The 24,212-nt window shown below is 44.3% G+C and overlaps 1 protein-coding gene across 12 annotated transcripts in view; it reads right to left on the bottom strand.

Moving 5' to 3' along the window:
• Nucleotides 1-24,212, bottom strand: part of tns1a (tensin 1a) — a 79,802-nt gene that overhangs the window by 18,784 nt on the left and 36,806 nt on the right. For 6 of the 12 annotated variants that reach the window (XM_070958095.1, XM_070958094.1, XM_070958092.1 and 3 more), the window contains exons 4-17: nt 20,720-20,758; nt 19,125-19,166; nt 13,642-13,691; nt 12,136-12,307; nt 11,884-11,934; nt 11,588-11,710; nt 11,054-11,118; nt 10,474-10,557; nt 8,100-8,212; nt 7,955-8,015; nt 7,761-7,836; nt 7,522-7,666; nt 7,017-7,082; nt 6,677-6,802 (exon numbers count right to left, since the gene is read on the bottom strand). In XM_070958095.1, coding sequence (XP_070814196.1) covers nt 6,677-6,802; nt 7,017-7,082; nt 7,522-7,666; nt 7,761-7,836; nt 7,955-8,015; nt 8,100-8,212; nt 10,474-10,557; nt 11,054-11,118; nt 11,588-11,710; nt 11,884-11,934; nt 12,136-12,307; nt 13,642-13,691; nt 19,125-19,166; nt 20,720-20,758 — 1,213 coding nt within the window. Of the gene's footprint in view, nt 1-6,676; nt 6,803-7,016; nt 7,083-7,521; nt 7,667-7,760; nt 7,837-7,954; nt 8,016-8,099; nt 8,213-10,473; nt 10,558-11,053; nt 11,119-11,587; nt 11,711-11,883; nt 11,935-12,135; nt 12,308-13,641; nt 13,692-15,818; nt 15,925-19,124; nt 19,167-20,719; nt 20,759-24,212 lie in introns of those variants that run through there. The other 6 variants (XM_070958089.1, XM_070958093.1, XM_070958098.1 and 3 more) reach the window with 3 other exon arrangements.

A 24,212-nucleotide genomic window follows, 5' to 3' on the forward strand; every position in this document is an offset into this window, starting at 1 on the left:
GATAGAAGTGGCTGAGAAGTGATAGTTTATTGGATATGGTGTATGATTTCATGTATGTGTATAAATGCATACATGCACACACATGCATACAGACAACTACAGTAAGAGCTATTTAGAGTGAGAGGGTTGACCTGTGCTAGAAAGGTCTCTTAGGAGGTGGGTGAAGGTCTTTGGGGCCGGAGGAAACTGGGTGTGCAGAGCAGTAAAACTGGGAGGTTGGGAAAAATAAAGCACAGAGGGCAAAAGAGGGCGAGGAGGATAAAAATGAAAAGAACCATTTGTTCTCCAAAGCTCTTAAAGACAAGCCCAAACCTCATTTAGCAAACAAGTCTAATTAACTCACTCAAGTATCTTAGGATGGATATTTTTTCAGTGTGAGCTTTTGTAGCTTTGTATTTTGAAGATGTAAGCTGCCCCTTTCATCACGTGCCACAACATTTTTGAATCCACTGGCGACTCTTGCATGTACAATTATACACCCTGACACACAGCAGCAGGCATGGCGCTGTCAGCAGGTCACTGGGTATCTCACAGCAGGATGTGACATTCGCCGTCAATGATTTCACCATGACGACGGCCAGTCTGAATGCCACCAATGTGCGACCGGGTTTGACTGACAACTGACTGACTTGTCTTAAAGACCCGTGGTGCTGTGTGAGACGCTGCACAAATACTCTCATTTAAGCCATGCATTCTGGCGCTTGGTCTAAAAATCTGAGACTTAAAGAACTGATTTTAGGTTCCAGATCTGTCTTTTCACAAATTTGTTCCAAGACAGAAGCAACTCAGGTTGGACATCTTTTGCAGGAGAGCATGCACGAGGAGCAGAGACGTCCTCATAAGGGATGATGTGACAGTCCATCAGCCAAAAAGGTGTCATGGTTGGTGTATCAGTGACTGGCACAAGGCAAACTGTCGCGGTTTTATATTTGCAGTGTCTGCCTCTCAGTCCATCCATCACCCGGTGTCCAGCTGTCACACTTTGAGGTAACGTGACGTGACTGTATCAGTGTCTGTCTTCAAGATTGCTTTCAGGATGATGTCATCCGTCTGCCTGTCTGTCATCTGAGTGACTGTCACAAAGAGCTATCTGTCTGTCTGTCTGTGGATCTGACTGACAACCAGCTACACTCCGTGTCTGATTCATGTCGACTCTTTTCCTCTTCGTGAGAGATGAACCGTCAGATCTGATCTTCAGCTGGATCTTGACATTTTGGTTGGTCAATAAGTTAAGGAAGAATTACTGTAAGCCCTGTATGGGTGATCGGAGATGTAGCTAATATCATGTGATATACTTGTGATAACAAACTCAAATTGTCATTGATGAGGAAATTCAAGACACCCTGCATCTTGAGCTCAAAGCCTGAGGGGTCGAGTTGGCTCCTCTGCATATGAACAGGAATAAAATTATACTGCCAGCGTGTCATAACATTCCCTCCGACATAAACAGAGGACCAACAGGATCGCGTCAGGATAATTTGCATGTCTGCCTCCGTACGTCTGGCTGTCTCCTGACTGGTGGGTTGGCTTTCTATGCATCTGTCCATCCATCTGTCTTTCACTCATGAGGATTAGTAGCTGTCATAAAACTGCATCTGCCTGCTGTTTACCTAGATGTTGGTCTGTCATCTGTTTCTTTGAGAGCTCTGAGGTGCCCCGTTGAGATCTCTCTCTCCGCACTTCAATCTTAGTGCAAAAGAGGTACAGCCACAACTGATTTAAAGATCTCGATTGATCACACATTCAGCTCAAATGTCCAATTTTGTCTTGAAAGCAGCTGTACTGTATGTCAAGAAGAAGACGGAGAGCAGGAGACTGAGACCCTAAGAGACTGAAAGGCAGACAGAGAAAGCCATATGGAGACATCTACACAGACAGTAGGAGAAAGGGGGCATTAACAGATGAGGACTGGCTCAGCGGGGCGTCCAGGGCTGGGATTTGAACCTGCTGCTGCTGCTCACCGCGCTGTCAGCAAGGGGTCTAACGAGAAGCATTATGTGTTTGTGCAAGACACACACAGGGTGCTCTTAAAACACTGGAGTGCTCTCCATTTCTGCAGACTTTGGCTCTGTGCTTCTGAAAAAAGGAACTTTTAGTGCGTAAAGCTTTCTTTGAAAAAACTACCGTACTAGGTTTGATCCCAATAAATGTTTTATGCATAAGTTCTAAATGTGTCTTTGCAGCAACGAGGGTGGGACGCCAAGAAGCAGCAACACTGCACTCAAAATCAGAAGAATGTTGTTTTAATTGTGTCATTTAAATGCTGTGAAGCTCATCTGTAGAGTGAACATTTTGTCAGACATCGACTCAAGTCAGTGATATCGACTCATTTGTACCAGAAGAGGCCACTTTTGCTCCCTCCACTCTGGTAGTTCGCCTTGCGGCCCCCACACAAATGCGTAAAATATGTGCATATAAACACAAAAGTGAAATAAAAGTCGAAACATTTCAGACACTGTCTCCAGGATAGCTCTGCAAAACAAACCCTCCGTGCATTGTATCCCAGTTCAAGCTCTCTGGAGCTCCCATGAAGTTACCAACCAAAGGTCCCTAATAGTTTTGGTGTACCCAAATTGCAGCCCGCTCATAAAATGTTCCACACACAAATTGCTTGCTCCATGACTCATTTTATGCCACATAGGTGCCAAACACGCAGGATGCAATGACGTTGACATGGAAACGCAATAAACAGACAAATAGACTCTCATGTCTGCGGACCGAAAGGCCAAAAAGTCGTATTCTTGTCATTTTGTCTGGGCGGGAGACTGAGGAGATGACGTGCAGGAGGGCAAAAACCGCCTAATTTCACCAATAAATCATTTGCCCACTGCAGAAATAACAAATTCTGCTGGATTCTTAACATGATTTAATAACATTTGAATTGGTTGCATATTGTACGCTGGCAGAGGTAAATCTGCGAGTTGTAATCCCAAGGCCTGACAGTTCTACTCACCAACCAGCGCCGTCAAACTGTTCTCCGTCTCCCCTCAATTTCACTTCATTCATTAATCTCTCCTCTTTTCCCCTTCTCCTTCATTCAAACTTCAGCACATTCAAGAAAAAAAAGAAGCGCTTCACTTGCGTTACACTTTTGGCAAGTCTTTGCAAGTCTGGGCGTCTCTGCTTCTCTCTGTCTCTGTCTCTCTGTCTGTCTCTGTCCAGCTATTCCAGACATGTTTCACGGCTCAGCCCCAGCCAAATATGGGAGGTGGGTGGTAAACAAGGAAGACTGGGCCCGCTGCCCTACTGTACACCACACACACACACACTGGAACATGCACACACACTTAATCCCCTGTGACAAACAGTACATGTAGTGGTTACATGCGCTGTGTCCATTAACGCAAAATTCAAGTTAAAAACTTTGAACATTTTTTAACAGCTAATTAATAGTGAAAACTGTCTTACAATATTTGAATTGAAGTTGTGTTTTTTATGTACTTTTTGTCAAATTATAAATGTATGGAACGTCCGCTTAATAGACTAAAAGATGAAGCATTTAGAGACATCAGCATTCAGTATTGTTGTTTTTGGTAATTATACTTTGGTTTAAGGACTGTAACTTTCTCTCTCACACCAAGCTACTGTATGTGCTAGTGTGTGCTAGTGGGGAAATGTGCAGTGTTACAGCAGCAAGAGGGGAGGAGGCCTCAGGGAAAGAGCAAGATATGATAAATATGTAAGTACAATAATTCAACAGTGGTTGAATTCACATGACTGCACACAGGAAATGCTGACAACATACTGGAAGTGATATTTCTATGAACTTCACTGAGAGAACAACTCCAAAATTGCCAAAAGTAACGCCAAATGGGACCTTGTGATGCTGCTTGTGTTTCCAAACGAGCAATTCTCCGCTGTGAAAATGGTCCCCGTGTCATTTTTAAAAAAGCAGATTTGCTCGTAACACTGCAGTTGCTCTTCTGCTGCTCAGTGGCCTAAACGGTGGTCCTCTGACTGGTTTGACCTCCGGGTCGACAGCTGCCACCGCATCACAGAGCTATTAGTGGAGCAAAGGGAAGCCGACAAGCACAAGGTGCACTGCGCACACACATACACTCAGGCACACTAAAACATACCACATAAAAAACTATGAAAGACACATACAAGGGTGTAAAATTTACAGGCATACACAGATGGCTAAGCACACCCATAGAGCTTCAAAATACTTGCAACACCAACGCAAACAGCTGGACAAATACCTTTCCGCATGCACACTTCACGCTGCCACGCTCAATAACCCCTTAAGCAAAACATTCGTCACAAATACTCTCAGTTAAAGAAAGCTAAGGACGCCTCTCCTCACGTTCCCACTGAGCACATGCATCAGTATGAAATGCCCGCAACTCTAAGCCACCTAATCCCGCAGACCCTTTTAAGACATCCATCTTTCATTGGGTCCTATCAACCGGATTTCCAAGGTCGCTGGACTCGCTGGTTAAAAATGGCGTCAGGATGTTGGCCGAGCTCCAGAGGATGAAACATTCGTTTAACACCTGGACAAATAAACAAGTCTGGCTTCTCCAAATGATACCTGATGAGTGATTCGAGTGCAGTGGACTACAGCATGTAAAAATAGGCCATTCTGTCATGGGGCTTATTGGTGCCATTCATGTGGCATCAGTGTATGTCCTCACCTGGGTTTGCCAACTCAACTGTGCTTCTGACACCTGATTAACATTCTCTAAGTGCGTATTAATAATCTTTTATGTATTAACTTTCCCCAAGTGGGTAACTACCTTTTCCAACAACAAAATTCCAAACTCCAAAGGCTTCTTTGTCGCTATTTAAATGAGCTTTTTGTGCAGCTCGACTGTAATTTCATCGCGCCTCTTGTCGCTTTCCAAAACAAGTGAAACCTGCCTCCACCCTCTCTCTGTTCAGTCCCTGGAAAAGCAGACACCGTGCTCCTGCAGCTTCCTCTGGACATTCGGATTCTCACGTCCCAGTGTAAGCGCGAAGGCTGCAATTAGAGAAATGAATAAACTGGCCGAGAGGTTTTTCCTGCTGAGTGCTGAGAACGCTGCCGCCCATTCAATTAGGATCAAACTTGCAATCCTGGCGATTCCCACCGACCTTCTTGCAACGCTGCAATTACAGCAACTGTTCTCTGGGGATGTTCATAAAAATGAAATGGCTCTTTGCAAAGCCGTAAAAAAAAAAAAAAAAAGAAGAAGAAAAAAATCCCATATATAAAAGTGGATGCAGCACTGCAATGGCTGCCAAGTCCTGACTCAATTGAGGTTGAGTGCATTCTCCCGCTTGTGCAAGTTTCTCAGATTAACAGCAGTAATCATGAATCTCATCATCGCTGAGAGGCTAACAGCCTTAAAAACTCTCAGACAGGATGTTTTATGATGTTATCAATGTTTGATGTTCAAGCTTATTTCAGAAATGATCTTGTAATGATTATGTTCTGCTGCTTAGCAATCCCAGTTCCTCACTCGTTGACTGGATATATGCTCTTTTACAGAGGGGACAAAGGCATACATGGAGTAATGATAATACCATGATAATACTGGCGATAAAAGATATAAATCTCAGTCCATAAGTGCTTGATATCAGTGTAAAATGGGACAAAGGAGGCCATTTTTCTTTATGCTATCCAAACTAAATGGACTGCCTCCAAGCTATATTTCTGACCCACTAAGTCCAGTAAGTCTACATTTGCAACCATGGGTGACTGATTTAGACAGGCTACACAAATAAAGTGATTAGAGTTCGGAAAATACCCAACCGATCAATAAAACAACAGTCGCAGGAGGTGGTGCATGATACATGGTGCCCAGCAAAAAGCCAGGAGTGGATGGAGGTGGGTTTGGACACGTGTGGGACTTTGAGTTGGTGGTGTCTCAGGTTTCAACATCCCTGGGGAGGGGGCAGCCAGTTGCAGGGCGACTGACGCCCCCTATTTCTGCAGCTGCTATTTAAAGGACTAATTGACAGGCCGGGGGTGTTGGTCGGGGGGATACCCGGGCAGCTCAGTGATATAGGGTTTAGAGGAGGAGAGGGGGGCGAGTCGAAACACACAGATGTATCCTCTCTTCAGCAGACCTGTGGCGGTGACTCGGGAATTTAAACTGTGAGTCTTAAACTAAGTAAAACTGAAGTCTGAATATTTCTTTGCAGATGAAAATTCAGTTTGAAAAATAACCGTTATTCAACCCTTTCCTATTAATCAGCGTGCAAAACCCGAGCACATCTTTCTCGCCCAGGTGCAAAGAGCCCAAAAAACTGTGCTTGTGATTTACGCTGCCCACAGACTCGCTCCCTTTAAAATGTCTTTTTTATTACGTTTGAAAAAACTGCAATGCTTCAAGCTCAAATTGCGCGGAGGCGTTGAAACATTGAACTCTTTCTAAGGTAATAAAACTGAAATCTTAAAGCGAGCGTTCAACAGTGTTGCAAATCCTCGGGAGGCAGAAATCACCTTTTGGGCTCCAGCCTATTGCCTCCATGCTCCATGCATCCAAAAGCTATTAAAAACACAGTGTCACATCGCTGTACCACCGCACCGGGAGACATATTCTTTCATTCCACACTGCAGTCAAAACAGCAGTCTCTATCAGTGGATGAGTGGAGACAAGTGATGAGTGGAGCCAAGTGATCCATCAAACTCTGTGTGTGTGTGTGTGTGTGTGTGTGTGTGTGTGTGTGTGTGTGTGTGTGGACATACCGTGCTCGCCGTCCACAGCGTCCTCACAACGCTGGCTGAAGCTCTCATACGAGTCCCAACGGATCAGATGGTCCTGGGTGTTGTAGTCCACAGACACGCTTGGCCCATTCTCTAGGTGGCCCAAACCTGAGGAACACACGGCATGATGGGTAATGGAGTCCTCTCACAGAGCACATCACGTCAAATCGGGTCAACTCCAAATGTAAATTTCCATTGGTCACTGTCACGGTTTGTCCTGATGAAGACACTGGACCTGATAATGGCTGTTATTGAGCTACAGTATAACACTATATTTTTCTATTATTTTATTTTCATCCTTTCAGTAGTAAAAATGTATTACCTTTGATTTTTTCGGGCCCGTATGAGAACACAAACTCCACCTTCCCATACTCTGGAAACCTCTCATCTGTCGAGACAGAACACAAAGAAACATTTTTTTTGTCAAACTTTGGACATGGACGAATACAAACACAATATGTAGGTGAAATACGATGAGTTCAAAACCCTGCATGGAATTTTTAGTGAAACATACAGACAATAAAACGACATAAAAAAATTAAGATTGCAACAAATTGTGCAAAAACTGACATCTGCAGTGTTTTAATGTTAGCGGCTCCCCTCCCTTTACATGCAGTCAGTGAATGCTGTGTTTGCCTTCACCACCAGAGGACCCTGTTTACTGGAAAAATATGAGGAACAGTGCAGCAGGGCACAAGAACTTTTTCACACTGGAAACCAATATCCCCAGTTCAAAACTACTGTATTAACTGCTTAATGAAAGAAACTGCTGCTGAATGTTTTCACACCATTTTGAACAAACACATTAACTGTAAAAACACACCCACCAAGAGGGCGGTTACCTTTGAAGGTCTCGTCCAGCTCGTTCTTCCCGAAAACCACCCCGAGGTCGTGGATGGCGCAGGTGTGGAACTGCACCCTGAACACCACATCCCTGGTGGCGTTTCTGAACTGCTTGTGGTAACACTTCAGCTGTGGTAAAAAGGGAAGAGTCGGACTGTCAGCGTTCATCGACGCATGCAGAGATGGAGGGCAAGGTCAGTCCGAGTTATGCTTAAAATCTCACCAAGATGTCTCCCTTCAGAAGCAGGCCGGGTTCAATAGTGATGCAGATACTGGTGTTGCTGTCTCCTTGCACATTGCTGCAGTAAGAACAGTAAGAATGTCTCGTTAAAATTCAATAACTGGAATCAGCATCGGGTCGTCTTTGCAGTGGATTCAAACACAAACCACGCTGAACTGGAGGAAAAGTTTCCATACTATATTCCTGACGTATAGACTGGTTGCATTGCCTGGTAGATCTTCAGGAAAGGACGGCAGCCTGCGAGGGGAAATAAAGAAGGAAAGTGAAATACTTTCAAGCAAAAACCGAGCTCCTGTTGACTTGGCGGAAGCATGCGCTCACCTCCTTTGGACTCAAAGTTGGGTATGCCGTGCATGATGACGTGATGCAGGAACAGAGGCTTGTTGTTGATCTTTATGTGTCCGGACAGAAGGCCGTTGAAGTATTGCACATACCTGCAGAGAGGGAAATGTAAATCCGGTGTCTCCCCAAAAACTGGACTAAAAACAGTCAATGCCCTGCTAATGACCTGCTCACACCGTCCATTAACAACGTGTTGGAGCATGATTTTGTTTTTCTTTGCGTCTTCTGAATAAAAGGGAATAAAAGTTAAGTTGTTCCCACTGGTGATGCTCAAGCAAAGCCCACAGAGGTCGTTAAAATCAGGACCGAATCCCCTTGGTGGCTTTTGATATCTTGCCTCACCTTCCAACCTTATCACCAAAACAATTAGGGATCATTCCTCCATGGCAGATACATGTTCAGTACCAGCTATCCCACCTCAGGACCTTCTGGCTAGATTACACACCAACTGAGGGATTAAGCCCTCACCTGCGTGGTTCACCTTTACCGGCCATCGTCTGCGCAGCCAGAACCAAATTCCACCCCGACTATAAAACAACCTTTATCCACAACAGGAAATGTCAGCCCGAATAGGTGTGTACAGAGGCCAGTTGGGGGTCTGTTGAGTTAGTGTGGTCTGGTTGTTAATGATGATAATGATGATAGTACCAAACGTGACCTTGACCATGGGGCCGCTGCATGCAGACACCCCCCCTTGCTCTGCTGTCAGTGGCCAGATGGTTTGGCCTCTCTTTAATTCAATTAGCCTGAGCGGGGACGCTGCGAGAGCAGCGCAGAGAGGAGGAAGCGACTTGTAGCTACAGTGGGTGTGTGCGCGGTGTGAGATGTAATCATGTCCTATCATTAAGAAATTATCCGATATTACAGGTTTTGCATGAAGGCTTTGAAACATCAACCTGCATAGAAAATTGAATAACACCACAGCCATGACTTTGAGGCTCGTGGTACTGCTCGACATTAAGCCCGTATTCCTTCTGTCACAGAGAGCGCTGCAATTTGTTCTTTGCAAATAACTAGAAAATATAGTTAGGAAATTACAGGGGAGTGCCAGATGCAGCAAAGAAAGAAGTATGAATCAAACACAAAAAGGCTCTCAGTTTGCAAACAGTCCTTCCCATCGTTTGTGCCCGAACTTTGAACATTTAAAGGGAGACGTTCCTGACAATTAAAAGCCTGCATAACGTGTGCAACAAGTCATACTGGCCCTCGTCTCTCGCTCAAGTCTGCTTTTATCCTGCTTTGTACCATGAATCAGCCCATTTTCCAGCTGAATCTGACCCAGTGGCACACAAGAGGCTGCCTACCGCCCCCCCACCCCACCCCCACCCCCAAGCAAGGCCTCAGTTTGTTTACTGAAGCGCTCTTTCACAACAGGATAATCATTTAATGGCCCTAAAATGCTGCGAGTAACACCTTTAATCCAAACTTTTACAAGCTTTTAGAGCAGCAGCAGACTGAGCTCATCTCCTACTCTTAATGTTAATGTCGCACATTCCAGACCATAATACTGGCAGACTCCAGGGGCAGAGATAATTATATCCTAAGCAGGAAATAGCAGCGGGGCAGAGGGCAAGCCTATAGACCTGTTAGAGAAGGGCTCGCTGTCTAATTCACTCGCTGAAATGAAGCGGTGTTAAGTCCCCTGCTGTTTCCTGTGTTTCGTCGTCGATTCCCTGCAACCTTTGTCCCGCTCATCCTTTCCGAGCAGCACTCAGATCAGGATTCCTCTCTCCGCAGGTGAAGAAGAGAGACGTAAGGGGTCAAAACTTGAAGCGAATGACTGTCTAATCATGCCGAGGGGGCTAATAATACGGTGTGAGCAGATTTATGACTTAAGGGGGGATGTCTCAGATGAGGGAGCTGCATTCAAAATGTGAAATTGTTTAAATACCTTTAAACCACTCTTGATAGCTTTGACCTGTTCTGGTTTGGAATTTACTCCGCTGTTTTGCTCTCTATTCACGGAGAGGACATTAAGTCTGAACACTCGGCACTAAAAGTGGAGGATAATTGGAGGAAAATATGCTCTGATACGCTAAAGAGGCAGGAACGAACTGCCACCAAGGTCCCGCAGCCTCCCCAGGGACACCAGAGGAATCCCTCAGACAGACAAGATAGATGGCTTCTCACCATGCCATGACGTTCGCTCACAATTATCCTAATTAAAACAAAATTGGAGATAAACCTAAAAAGAAAAAAAAAAAAAGCAGAAGAATTTCCTCTGTGAAATGCTTCTCAAACAAAACGGGATGGGTGGAGTTGGGTTATTCAGTTTTAGTGGACAAATTGCTGCAACAACAACAACAACAACAACAGCAAAGGTCCACAAACAGGAGGAGAGGTCATAACTGACCTTTTTTGTGATGGCTGACCAACAGGAAGTGCTTTGTCCTCGTAGAAACGCCTCATGGCAAACCGGTCCAGCGCCTGATCAGCACTGCGGGACACAACATGAGACAGGCATTGTTATTATTTGTCAAACAACAGCGCATTTTGTCAACAGTAGCTGCCTGTATTGTGGAAGACCTCCAGATTCTTGTGATTAAGAAACCCCCCACCCCCTTCGCCGGCCTTCATCATTTACAAAGTGGCTTTAAATCCTCTTGGCTCCGTCCCACCTATTAACATCTGGTTGCATTAAAGAATGACATTTTTGGAGTGCTTCTCCTCACAGAGCCAGAAAAATAAGCCAGCCAGGATGGAGTGTTTTCCCATAATAATCACACCGATGTTTAATTTTCTAGTCCCAGACCTCGAGGCCTAACTGTGATTGGACTGATTGATGCTCTTGTCCTCACAGAACCTTGTGAGGAGGACTTGAATCACACTTTTTCAGTCCCGACGGCCTAAATTATTCCCCTCTGCTGATCAATCACTTGGTTTAAATTGAATTTCAAGAAGCCGTTGTCGGCTGATCGTGACATGTTTGGTACCTTGCGGATATGTTGCTGTAGTGCATGTATGCAGCCACCACCACCCCCGTTCGACCTCGGTTCCCCTGCGACACAGAAAACAGACACAACAAGGCTCAGCGACGTGATTTAATGATTATTTCAAGATGCATAATTGAAAAGTTTATTTGAAACAGGAATCATTTCAAAGGGATCAAAGACTTTGGTATTAATGGAGAAACGGAGGAACAAATAAATCCTCAGATGTGATGAACCGGTCAGTAAGCTGCATGACTTATATTCCAAAACCCAAAAGCTGGAAGCGTAAATAACAAGAAATAATATTTGAGCTCTGCGCTTGTTTAAAGTGAACGATCGGACTCAAAAACGAACAAGCCTTTTCCAGAGTAAAGCTGGAAAAATGTTTTCCTCTGCTTCATCTGTACATGTGCAAATACTGTATAGTAACGTGTATTTAACTGCAAGAACTGAATAACTATAAGAATTTATGTTGATTTTAAGAGGTCAGAAGCCACATGTGCATATGTTACTGTAGATCGGCCATGTCTGCTTCACCTTGTTGTGCAGGACCACGACGTTGCGTGGGTCTCCGTTGAGCCACGTGTCGATGGCCTTGCACATGCTGCAGATCTTGTCCAGCGCCGGTGCGTGCTGGTCTGGCCAGCCGAACTCCAGAACCTGAAGGGGATGATCAGGACCAAAAGAAGGCAAAGGAAGTTAAAGGAAGGATGTTTGGCTCTTTTTGGTTTACATTCCTCTCAAACATGAGGTCACTTGCTAGTTTTGCACGCATTAGCCTCTGTCTGGATTGAAATAACAAAGACGAGCTGCAGCTGCTGAGGTGTTTGTACCTTGGGGTTTAACTTTGATAAGTCATTCCTCCACTCGCTCAGGTTGAGCACCTGCAATCAGGAAGAGAACAGCTATAAATATACAGTAACAAAGCATGAATTTACATGTGATGCCTTCTAAAATTAGCTATGTTTTTGGTCCTCAGAGACCAGGAAATATTATGCATTTGTGCCACTTTGTCAGCAAAGAACGAAGTTGTGCAAACAGGAAGCACAAAAAGTGACTGGATTCACTTTGGGCGTGCTGCTCACCAGATAGTGCTCGCCATGTTTGGACCGCAGCATCGTCGCCACCTCCTTGAGGTTGGCGGTGTAGCTGCGTTCCTCGGCGGCAGCGGGGAAACAGACAGAGATGATCCTCTCTGTGATGTAGACCAAGTCCACCTCATAGCTCTCCTCCATGGCCTGAACCACACTCTGACTCCTGGAGAGGCGGAAGACGAGAAGTGTTAGCTTCATGGTCGAACCGAGCAGCCCTCATCCACAGTTAAGGTTCAGCCTGTCATCTGCGCATCGATTGTTTATGGATGTGAACGACTGCCCTCTTAATGTTTTCTGGCCACAAATGATGAAAACAATGAAATCTGGAGTGGAGGCTTTGACCTTTTACCCTCTAAACACTGCATATTCAGCCCATCATTGACTCAACAGAGGAATCACAATCACCAGGTTTGTTCCCTCCAATCTGCATTCCAATTAGAGTGATTATCATCTATACAAGAACTGCTGTGAATCTTTTTTATAGCCGCTGCGAGAACATTTCTTGAACAGATCTGATTTCTCTCGGGGACTAACCACAGAGTTCATCGCAAACATCCACTTGATCAAACGCAAACTCCCGCAGCTCTCTCTTATGTTTTTTGGAAAGGAAAAGGTTTACAATCCTTCACCGACTGTTGATGTGACCTCTGCTGATATTATGTAATTCATTTCACCGGCCAAACAGCGATCAGGTTTATTGGCCAGTGAGCATACAGTAAAGCCCTGGCTGAGAAACAGCCATGCTTGAAGAATAACAGACAGCAGAGAGGTGGATTGAGAATTTACATTCACAGAAAAATGGCGAAACATCCAGCACAAACAGTGGCTTTTTAGAAATAGAGTCGAGTTGGGGATTGCAATGGATTTAAGGAAGTATTTTTCAGGATTTTAATTTTATGTATTTTGGCATCTACATGGCACAAAAGTTTTGGAACTGGTCCAGTGGATCATCTAAACAGGCGGATGTAAAGGAGGAGTTAGACACTTTTGTTAAAGAGTAAGATCCTTTTCGTTTAACCAGAAACAGCCATCGTATCGCTCTGTTCGCCACCATATTCCTGAGAAAAACAGTCATTTCACTTCGCAAAACATGGATGTTGCTGGTCTACCACCATCTGGATCAGTTAGTTTGAGTTATTCTGTGACTTTGGTGTTTAACGAACCCTTTAAAACACCGAAGTCACACACATCGGGTTGCGGTAGACCAGCAACTTGCAGTATTCTGTGTAAAATTACTGTTTTTCTCAATGGCGCCAAAAAACGGGTGCGCGGACCCATTTCAAAACTTTTTGCACCTAAAAATATGGCCCAGATGTGAAAATAGCAGAATTAGCCTTTATCAGAAGTGATTATTCTGAATTCTGAAAAGAGGATGCCTCGATACTTTTGGTTGTGCTGGAAGGAAAAAAACAAGTGTGTGTATCTGTGTATCTGCATACATACTGTATAACATATAACACACACATATATATCTATACATATAATGCTGCGTCTTACCGTGACTGCTTTCGCCTTATCTCCACACTCTTGCAGGACCTTGTAGATCCCTGGAGAGTGTACACACACACACGCACGCACACACACAATAGAGGGTGTGGGGAGAGGGAGGGAGGGAGAAAATGATTCATAAGCAAACTGCATCTGGTAATAATGATCATGTTCGTGAATTTGAATCTGACATGACCTATTAGGGAAATCAACTGTTTTGGAAGAAATAAAGGGAAGAGGAGGAGGAAAATAAGAAGGGGAAGAAGAGGCAGCCGAAGAAGAGGAGGAAGAGGGACTGAGAACAGAGCAAACCAAAAGATTTGATAAAGGAAAGAGAAGAAGTACAGCAGTCAGGAATCAAAGGTTTGAAAGAAGAAAGTGAAGGAAAAGATTAAGGGGAAACATGAAGCAAAAAAGAAAAGAGATGAAGAGGAGAAGTATAAAGCAACATGAAGAAGCAGGATAAGAGGTAAGAGAAGGATGAAAAAGATGAGGCTGGGGAGAAGAAGTAAATGAAGAAAAAGGAGACGGAGAACAAATGAAAAAGAAGTAGAAGAAGAGAGGATGATGAGTAAGAAGAGAAAAGAAGCAGCATCAGAAGTAAAACAGAATAGGGTGATGAAGAAGAGAGGAGGTCGAGAAGTAAGTGTGATGGGAAGGGGAAGGACAAGGAGAGAAGAAGATGGAAAGGAGAGGAAGCAGGTGGAGAGGATGTAACAGAGCGATAAGAGAGAATAAGGAGGAAAGAAGAATGTGTAACAGAGGGATGAGAACGAGAAGTATGACAAGGAGGAAGAAAACAAGGAGAAGAAAGAGAAGAAGAAAAAGAAAAGATGAAGAGAAGAATAAGAAAACAAAGAGGAGGTGGAAAAGAAGGGGGAGAGGTAAAAGGGAAATGCAAAAGAGAGAAGCAGAAGAGGCAACAGAAGAAGATGAGACAGGAAATACAGTAAACAGGGAAGAAGGAGAAGAGATTGAGGAGAAGAAGAAGAAAGAAAGGTGAGAAGAAAAAAGTGTGCTTCAGGAGGAAACCACCGTGACTCAGGTCTTATGAAGGCTTCAGCACACACTTTAATTATCCTGTTCTGAATCCAGTTATTTACTGAGGACGGACTCCGCCTGTTTTTGCTGTGACAGTGCAGCTGAGGGAAAATGTTACTAAATATGCTGGACTGTCGAGGAATTGCTGCATAATAGATGCTCGAGTTGGCTCTTCCTCTTACTGTTTGTCGGCCCAGGGGGAGAGCTCGTCTCCATGAGCCTGCCGCCATCGAAGAGATGAAGCCGTCGGAGATGATAGAGCGACAGACATTCTCAGCGTTCATTTACTGGTCATGTGGTTCAACAGAGATATTGGCAAAAAAAAGGTCTCTAATCATGGTGCAAGGTTAAACACACACCCCAAAGCTGTCTGCATTGCTGCCTCTCACAGATGAAGCTAATCCCACCCCCCAAGAGCCAAAATGGGAAGCATAATTCTCCGTGATTTGACAGGAACCAGATGCTAGGCGGACCGCGGACGCTGGTGTTTGCAAAATGAAACAGCCTGATCGCATGGGGCTGCGGGGGTGTTACGCCGGTACATTTCACATCGCGGGAGCAATCTGTTGTCTTGTCGCTACATGGGTGCCTGAACGCCTCGTGAAAGTCAATGCTGCATGTAAAGCGTGTGTGCGCTGTCTGTCCGTTTAAATGCACTTTAAAGGCTGGGTCTCATGAACACAATATAACACAAAAAGACCAAAATCAACAATAAACACATGCAGCCAAACCTGATGTATCTTATTGAGCTCCATTGTTGTCTAGAAACTATTAAAAACAAATCAATGAGCCACACCATGAATATAGGAACTGTGAGATATTTTACGTGAATGTGTATTAATCCGCAGCTGAAATTAGTCCCTAACAAATTCCCTTTGTACTCCCGTTTGAGTAATATTTGTAACCTGTTTCAAGCTTTTCAGCTGAAGTAGGACTGAATGGGTTTGCAGGTAATGCCAAAAATAGAAAAATGGAGAATAATGCCGGCAATATACATTAAAGAAATGCAGTTTAAGAAGACGCTAAGATACGACTTTGCCGCACATTTTTGCATATATTTCAAGAAAAACAGTCACAAATCCATCTGCAACCGAAAACAAGAAGATTTTGCAGTATTTGAGACTTCCTGTGTGGGCGTGGCCTACCTTGCTCAACAGGTACCCAGTGCTCCACCTCAAGGATGAACGCAGGTGGGCAAAGCGCCTTCGAATGGAGCTGCCCAGCGGCATGGCCGACTGCCTCTCTGTCTTTTATTACTCAGATTAGAAAATAAAATCTACGGCTATCACTCAAGATATCATGAAAAAAACGTTTGTTTTTTAAATCAGAAACCATCATCCAGGTGATAACAAGCTTCATCTTCAAGAGCTCCAGAGAAAGCGGCTCCAGCTCCTCATGACCCTGCACTGTTTGTGCCAAACTTCATCAGCGATTATGAAATATATGATGACGCTTTCTTCCTTCCCTTCTTCCCCTCTCCACTGTCTTCCTACTTTCTCCTGGTCTCTCCCTCGTGCCCACTTTGTGTTCTCTGGAACTACTCCTCCCACGGTGTCATTATCGCTCATTATTACTGACTCTCCCCCCTCGCCTCTCTCTCCTTGACTCCCCCCTTCTCTTCCCAAGCTACGTGTTTGTGTACTGTATGGTTCCTGTGAGGATATGCACTATGTTTGTGCATGTCTGCTGCACATGTGCTTGACCTTAATTACTCCTAAGAGTCTAGTGGCTGAAGCGATACGTTACCAAAGCATAAACTACGGAATGCGAGCAATATTGTTGAAAATTTCCCTTTTGGTTTCAGCTGTAAAATGGTCAGTGATGACAACTCTTGTGCTTCATGCACAGTCAGTATTTTTGATTGACAGTGGCTGGAGTTTACATGCCTGTCTACTCACTCTCTCCTCTCTCCTGTGCCAGGAGTAATCCCCATGAAACAGGCCCCAGACTGACTCAATTATGGTCACAATGGGGCAGTTTGACTCAAAACCACCATGGATGGATCCTATATGGACTAACCAAATAAACACTCCACTAGCACTTCCTGCCTCCTGTCCACACACAGACACACACGTACACTGAAAACCCTATATGATGATGTTTCCTTGGATTTAAGCAAGGATTCAAGGATGAACTATAAAAAAAATGACTGATTTCCATTGAAATCCAGCCAGAACGCATGGATTTTAACCAAGCAGAAGACAAGATTTCCATCAAACTTGAAATGAAAGCGACCTGCAGCGACGGGATAACACAAGTGATGCACTGATAAGAAGCCACGGCGACAATAAAATGTTGTTTTGGCTAAACAAAACACACGGATGATGAATTAGGATCGTCACCTCAGCTGCGGTTTCAGCTAATTTTTGTGTGAAATCTCCAGTTAAAGTGGTGACAGTATTCACTCCCAAACACCAATGTGTCATTGTCAAATTGTTTGTGACAACTTTCTATAATTACAGTGAAAAAACAAGACCATGGTCAACACAATTAGTAGCCTCTGTCTCTGTTGGTATTTTTAGCTCGAGCATTACTCATAATTATGGCCACAATGCCCATAAAGCCCGTTGCTCACTGTTGCAAAAGAGGATGTTGCTCTATCAGGCCTTAATCCATTGTTTTGTTGTTTGTGCATTTCAGCAAAGAGGGCGAACACAATCTTACACCTCTTGGCACACTCGGGAAACAGCCCCAGCAAGCTGCCGATGGGAAGTAATTTCACAGATTCATCCAAAGTAAAGTATGCTATCGATGCCAAATCCGACACAATAATCATATCTTTGTGAGCCTGAAAGGTGTTCCCACAAATGTTTGCAGCTTCTTTCATGGTTGGTTGACACTCCTGGTACCTAGCCTGGATACAGAGTTGCCAAAACCAGGTTTTTGGTGGAGTGTTCCTTTAAAATGCACATAACATGATATTAAATTGAATATATCGTCCAGTACCTGCTTTTCAGCCTCTTTCTCTGTGAAAACGCACAGACTGTGAATTAAACTCCATCCAGGCTGGTGTACACAGACTGATCTGTGTTTATAATCTCACCCTGAATCACAGCCGAACTTCTGCCGCTGCTCTAAACATTCAGGCGAGGCCAAATGCTGACTCATTATCGTGACTCACACAGGAGAGGAGGAAAAAAAAAAAAAAAAACAGGGATGCAAGACATCAGTGGCGCTTTTATCTTTTGAATAAATGTTGCTTCTGGTTTCATGAAAAGGAAAATACAGACACTGGAGCCCATTATCATCGAAAAAACATTTTTAACAAGCTAGCAAATTTTTGCGTTTGTGACTGCTGACTTGAATAAACTGTTGTCTTCTTGCATTAGCCGTGGTTCTCTCCTCTCTCATTTTTCTGGAGTCTCGCCTTCCTGGAAACCCACTGCCCGTGCCCACGCCCTTCATGGTTTAGCAATGTCGAGCTAAACATGCATGCCTCGTCTCAGGCCAGGCCTTGGCAGCCATTTCTGGCACGGACGAGGCACAATTTGCACTGAACTGGCAGCAACAGATGTCAAGGCAGCTTTTCTCATTTTGTGAGGTATGTACCCAACATTTCTTTACACTGGCAGAGAGGAGAGGGGGTTAAATCACTCATCTCAGGCCACCTGGTTGTACTGAGTCAATGGTGGGCCAGTGGAACCATCATGGACTTTTCCACTGTTTAACTATAATCAACCGATGCATTTAATAACAATTACAGTTCAGTTTCAATTTGTGTACAAAACAATGGAAAAACGAAGCAAAAAGTCTTTAAATTATACATTAATGCTTTCATTTCAATTACCTTTTTGTTATTTGATTCACTGTGTCATATTCCACCATTAATTTCTCCTCACGTCTCCAGTTTTGCTGTTAACAGTTTCCATTACAGGCAAGCCGTGCGCCACCTCAAATCAAAACCACAGAGCAGCAACAGGTGCTCCGATTGGCTGGCTGTTGTGCTTTAGATGGTGCTGCCACCTTCTGCGGCGTGCAGGAACAGGTGGTGGGATTTGCATGTTGGGTTTAGAGCTCAAAAGCACAATCATTATCTACCATCCACTGACATAAAGTAGCAATAGTGAGGTTGAAGCTTCTCATAAGAGGTCATCCTCAGTGTTGTGTGCAGTGAAACGTTGTGTAGAAACCTGAAACTGGAAGACTCCTTATGTGCTCGATGAAGTTGAGGTCAGAGTTCTGCGCAGGCCATACTGATAAAACCTTTTCTGTATGGAACTGGCTTTGGGCTAGAGGAAATTGTCTGATTGAAAAGGTATTAACATTTGCCCAAACCAGAACAAAAGTAGACAAATGTATGTGTAAAACGGTGTCCGCATACATTTGGCCACACCGTGCCCATATGAATTGTTATTCCAGCTTTGCTGCATAACAATAACAGCATTTATGAATGAACAGCTTTTAAAGCATGTCTCCTCTGCGCCAACGAATAAAGAAGAGGTGTTACTTACCGGTGTATCTACATGCTTTAATGGCAGCTGAGGAGTGGGAGGCTGGAGAGAAAAGCGAGACAGAGTCCGTGGGTTAGTCTTTGTTTCGTTCACACCGATGAAGAAACAACACGGTGAGCGTGAGGATGAGACAGAGATGGTGCAGAGACGACATCTTTTATAGGCCTCTCCCTCGCCCTGTCTGGCTGGCTGGCTGTCGGCGACGCACCAGACACGCAGTCATTCTATTAACCTTGAAGAAAATACTCTGCCTCTTTGATCTATACACTTTGCCTGACATACATATATAATCATTACAGCTATCACCCTCCTGATGAAGGCAGTCCTTCTCCTGGACTGGCTCCATTTAACTGGGCGATCAGGACCATTATGGTTCAGAAACTCCTTCAAATATCGGCTTGTGAGATATAAAAGTAAAAGCAAATGGTAGGGAGAAGCAGGGATGGAGACAGACGGTATGTGAGGTGGGGGAAGAAAGTATGTGGCGGAGACCGAGAGAGACCGTGTTTGCTTGCTCACACACACACAGACACACATACACACACAGAGCTTGACAGTGATCCATGTGTTAAGGAAAATGTCTTAACCGAGTTAAGTGCAGAGTCTTAGCCTGATGCGAGGTCTATAAACAAAACCGGGAACTATTTAACAAGCTGCTGCAGCCATTTCAAAAGGCCGGCGTCCAAAGTAAATAAGTGAAAAGTCGTTACTGTAGCTTGGAATGTTCCTCATTTGGTAATATCATCGGGACTTCATCTTGAAAACAGAAACCAGGACCCGCTGCGCCATTTTTTATTTGACATGAGAGAAAATTGACTAGAAATAAGGAGAATGGTCAAATAGCCATTCCTGCTGGTTTTCCGGTCGTGTCCCGCCGCTTACTGAGCGTGCATTCTCCACAGAAGTGAATGAAAGCTCCCGTTTCAGGCTCATTAAAGGGAAAATGAGCGAAGCCTCAGTGCTGCGGCGCATAAATCACATTTTGTCCTGTCGAGGAGCAACCCCTAGAGGAAAATGAAACAATCGCTTTGACTGGAGCTCGACGTCTGTCCTCTTCGACTCAGCGCGGCATTTAAATAACAGCCTGGAGTTCTCAGGCCAAATCAGTGATGTGACACACTGTCTTTGGACGTCTGTATGGTGCCTTGCTCAAAAGCGCCTCATTAGTGTGAGACGAGGACACAGTCTATTTACCACCTTCAGTTAGATTTGAACTGCAAAGAAACCGCTGCCCCGTGACTCATCACCATTATCATCATCATCACCATCAAATTCTTCTTGTCTCTCCAGCTGACAACAGGACGCTGAGTGCGTCTTGTTTGAGCTGCAAGCAGGATTTTCCTTTTGAGGAAAAGGGAGGAAGCTCTTATGGTGACAGCGTCTGACCTTTGACCCCCCCCCCGGCATCAACCTCACGGCGCTCTTTGGCGTGCGGTTCAGCCACAATCCCAGGAAGGATAGTTGCATTATGAAGGGGATTTCAAAGGTCAACGACATCTTGAAAAGTTTCCGCGATGGTCTCCTTTGTGCACAAATCGTCACACGTCCTGCACACCCGCACACACACACACGCACACACACTCGTTAACACTCACCAGCTCATAGTTGGTAGTTGTTTGACATGACGTGGTGACCTGTGAGTGGAGAAAGAGAGACATCATGAGTGAAGAAAAGCATTAAAATCTGTTGAAGAAACATCTGAGCTTTGAGTAGAACACATTAAAAAAGAGGAGAGAAGAAGAAGTGGCCAAACGGCTGAGGAACTTAAAGCAGCAGCATTTTCTCTTCTCTAAAGTACTTCAGGACGAAGAACACTTCTGTCAGAATTGCCTTTACTTTTGCAGAAACAGAGGGAGAGACATCTCTGAATGTTTCCTCCTGAATGCCTGAGTATTCCCCAAATCGGCCTCAACAGCACAGAAATAGCCACTGCTTCAAAAAAAAAAAGAAAAAAGAAAGACCCTTGTGAGTGTTTTTCTGTGAGGGAAACACGCCAGGGCCGGTCCAAAATCAAAATTCAGGCATCCAGTTCACACTGAGAGTCACACTTTGCGTTACAATATGATGCTATGATTCGGTTTGCGTGATGTTTTTGCCGATCAGGCTGAGAGAATCCAGGGAAACACAGAATGCCTCATCAAGCATGTCTAAAGCAATTTCACCTGCACTCGACAACAACTCCCCTCAAACATCATGCAAGAAGTCCAGTTCAGATGAGACACGAGTGTGTGGGATTGTTGTGGATTTAGTTTGGAGATATTGAGTTTATTTGTCTTAAGGCTGCAATAAATGATTATTGATGTGATCCATTCATCTGCTGACTGTTTCTATGATTCAACTGAACTGATTCACTGCTTTGTCTATACAGTGTCAGAAAATGCTGAAAAATGCTACATTTCCAAGCACCCGATGTCCTCAGAGTGTCTTATTTTGGCTGACGAGCAATCAAAACCCCCCAAAACATTCAGTTTACTATCATATAAGATGACAAATCCTGTCATTTGAGAAGCTGGAACCTTTAAATCTTTTGTATTTTTGCTTGAAAAATGACCAAAACGATTAATGGACTGTCAAAATAGATGCAGATGAGTTTTCGTTCGATTAACTGACAGCTGCATCAAACAAGTGATGAAGCTCTAATACACTGACAGAGGAAACACAGCGTGGGGGCCAAATGAAGCCCTGGCTACATCATTATTTCCCACCATCCTGTGAGTAGTTACACTCTGAATATTGTATTTATAGACTTTATGAAAATAACATTTCTTATTAAACAGCCTCTTAACAGCGCTGAACCACGACCGGGACAGCCGGTGGTTCTTTATGGCAGTAAACCTGCAGATGTCATAACATTTCAGATTCTCCATCAGGTGATAATGGCTCACAGCTGTTTAATTAGAGCTCACTGAGAAAATGCCACACAGTGACCTTTCGTATCATTATGTCTCGCTGGATGTATATTCAGGACGAGCGAGATGCTGCAGTGTAGCTTTTTCTGGAATATTACTATCAAACGTGCAAAAAATTTCCCCAACAGCTCACACATTACTGTCATAGCCCTGATCTCAGGTCAGTTGTATTTCTCTCCCGTCCACCTCCCTCATAGTAACGCAGTCTCTCACTGCAGCTGCAAGAGAAAATGAAAGCTTCAGCTCCTTTTGTCTTGTGAAACAGCACCCTGCCCCCGCTTTGCCCCGTGCAACGGCGTGCTTTTATTTATTTATTTTTTTCAGTAAAACAACAGCAGCTTACCCAAGAAATGCGGCTGTGTGGCGCAGCAGGACTATAAAATGCAGAGTGCAGGCCCAGTACCTGTTGCCAGACCTCCCAGCAACAGGATCACTTGTCCCCTAATTATACTATCACTTCAAAATTAGAGCGGTATTGATTTCCTGATGTTGCAATGCTACATGTAGCATCTTTAAATAGCAGTTAAGGCGTCAGGGGCCAATTTGGTTCCCAAAACAGTTTGCTCATAGTATCCATGACAGGCGAGTGTGACTCCTAATGGTCTATATTACCCTCTGCACCGCAAATCACTCATTACAATGCATAACAAGTCACTCTCTGGCAAGTCAAGTGACTTCTGTTTGTGCATATAAAAATGCATGTGGGAGTTCATGGATGCATACGTGTGCATGACCAGTAACGCGTCGCGAGTTGACGGATGTTTACGAGCGGTGAGATGAGAGGGCGCTATCAGCAGACAACAGACGCGGGCAGGAAGGAAGCCGCTGTAATTAGTTTGCTCTGGGAAAACAAAAGACTCATTGACTTTGTAATGCCATCATCAAGCGTATCAGAATACAGTAGTTGGATAACATCGCAGCAGAGCAGGTCCCACCCAGCGCATGCTGATATGCCATGTGACGGCATCAGTCAGTGCTGATACGGTCCTGAGCTCCACCAAAAACACGAAGAAGCTGATCAATTGCTAATTTCTACACTGTATTCCTGGCAACCGAATACGCCACACCTTGCTCTGCTCCTGACATATGATTTGCATCTTAAATTCAGCCAATAGTTGACATTAAGTGCCTTTTTTAATACCATAAAATCTGACTTTATGAGCCAAAATTTACAAGCATTCAGTCAAAAATCCCCCTGCAGGCAGTGTGCAGAAACAATTTCACAGACAAAATTTATGTGGCTCAAACCATCAGTGGCCAAGATGAGGTATTAATATCCAGCATTCAATAAAAGGCCAATATCAGTCTGTACTTGTTCTTGTTGAGCACAGGTGTGCATGTGCATGCAAGAGTTGCCATTCCTTTTGAAAAACCCACAACTTGGAGGTCATCATCTGGAATTCCCCGGTTAGTAAAGTGAATGAGTTACACTGCAGGTGCTGCGGGGAAGTGGCTGGAGGTGAAAACGAGGAAGAGAAAACGCACTTTCAGAGAGGCCATTCAGCTGGGTGGTGTTTCTATTATTTTGTCCACAGCACTCATCAATTAATCATTTTGCCTCATTTTTCATGCAAACCAATGTACCCTCCGTTTTAATGACAACGATGTCCAGACATTCTCTTAGTTTCCATATTTGCGCTTTTAAATCAATAACAGCATAAACAGAAACAGGGACAGTTACTGTTTGCGCATATCAATTTACAACACACAATGTCCCTCTTCACTTAACCGTGCCCTTTAGCAAGGCAGCGAACACCCAAGTGGTCGACTGGAACTTTTCAGGGACCACAAGATGATGAAGTTGCTAATCCCAGGAGCCAGAGGCAAGTTGGCTCATGCTTGCTCTTTACTGTTCTTACACTACCTGAGGCTGTGGCTGACATTAATATATCCGTGTTGGCGGTCCCTGTGGCCCCGGGGCCTCATAGCAAGAGCATCTGCCTTTATTTACAGCTGACAGGAGGTGCTGTTCTGTGCGCTGTACTGTAGCATACGCCTGCAATTGTCCGATGATGACTCCCTCCAGTATTGATCTAAAGGTCAGGAGGGTATAGTGATGACTTTGAGTTTACAGCCAGAGAAACCAGACAATTGATCAAAGCCCAGCTGTTTGAATCCTGAATTATTTCTTCAGGTGACACATTTCTGAATGTAAAAATGGTTTTCGCAGCATCAGATA

Source organism: Chaetodon trifascialis, chromosome 24 (assembly GCF_039877785.1).
Source record: "Chaetodon trifascialis isolate fChaTrf1 chromosome 24, fChaTrf1.hap1, whole genome shotgun sequence".
Lineage (NCBI taxonomy): Eukaryota > Metazoa > Chordata > Actinopteri > Chaetodontiformes > Chaetodontidae > Chaetodon > Chaetodon trifascialis.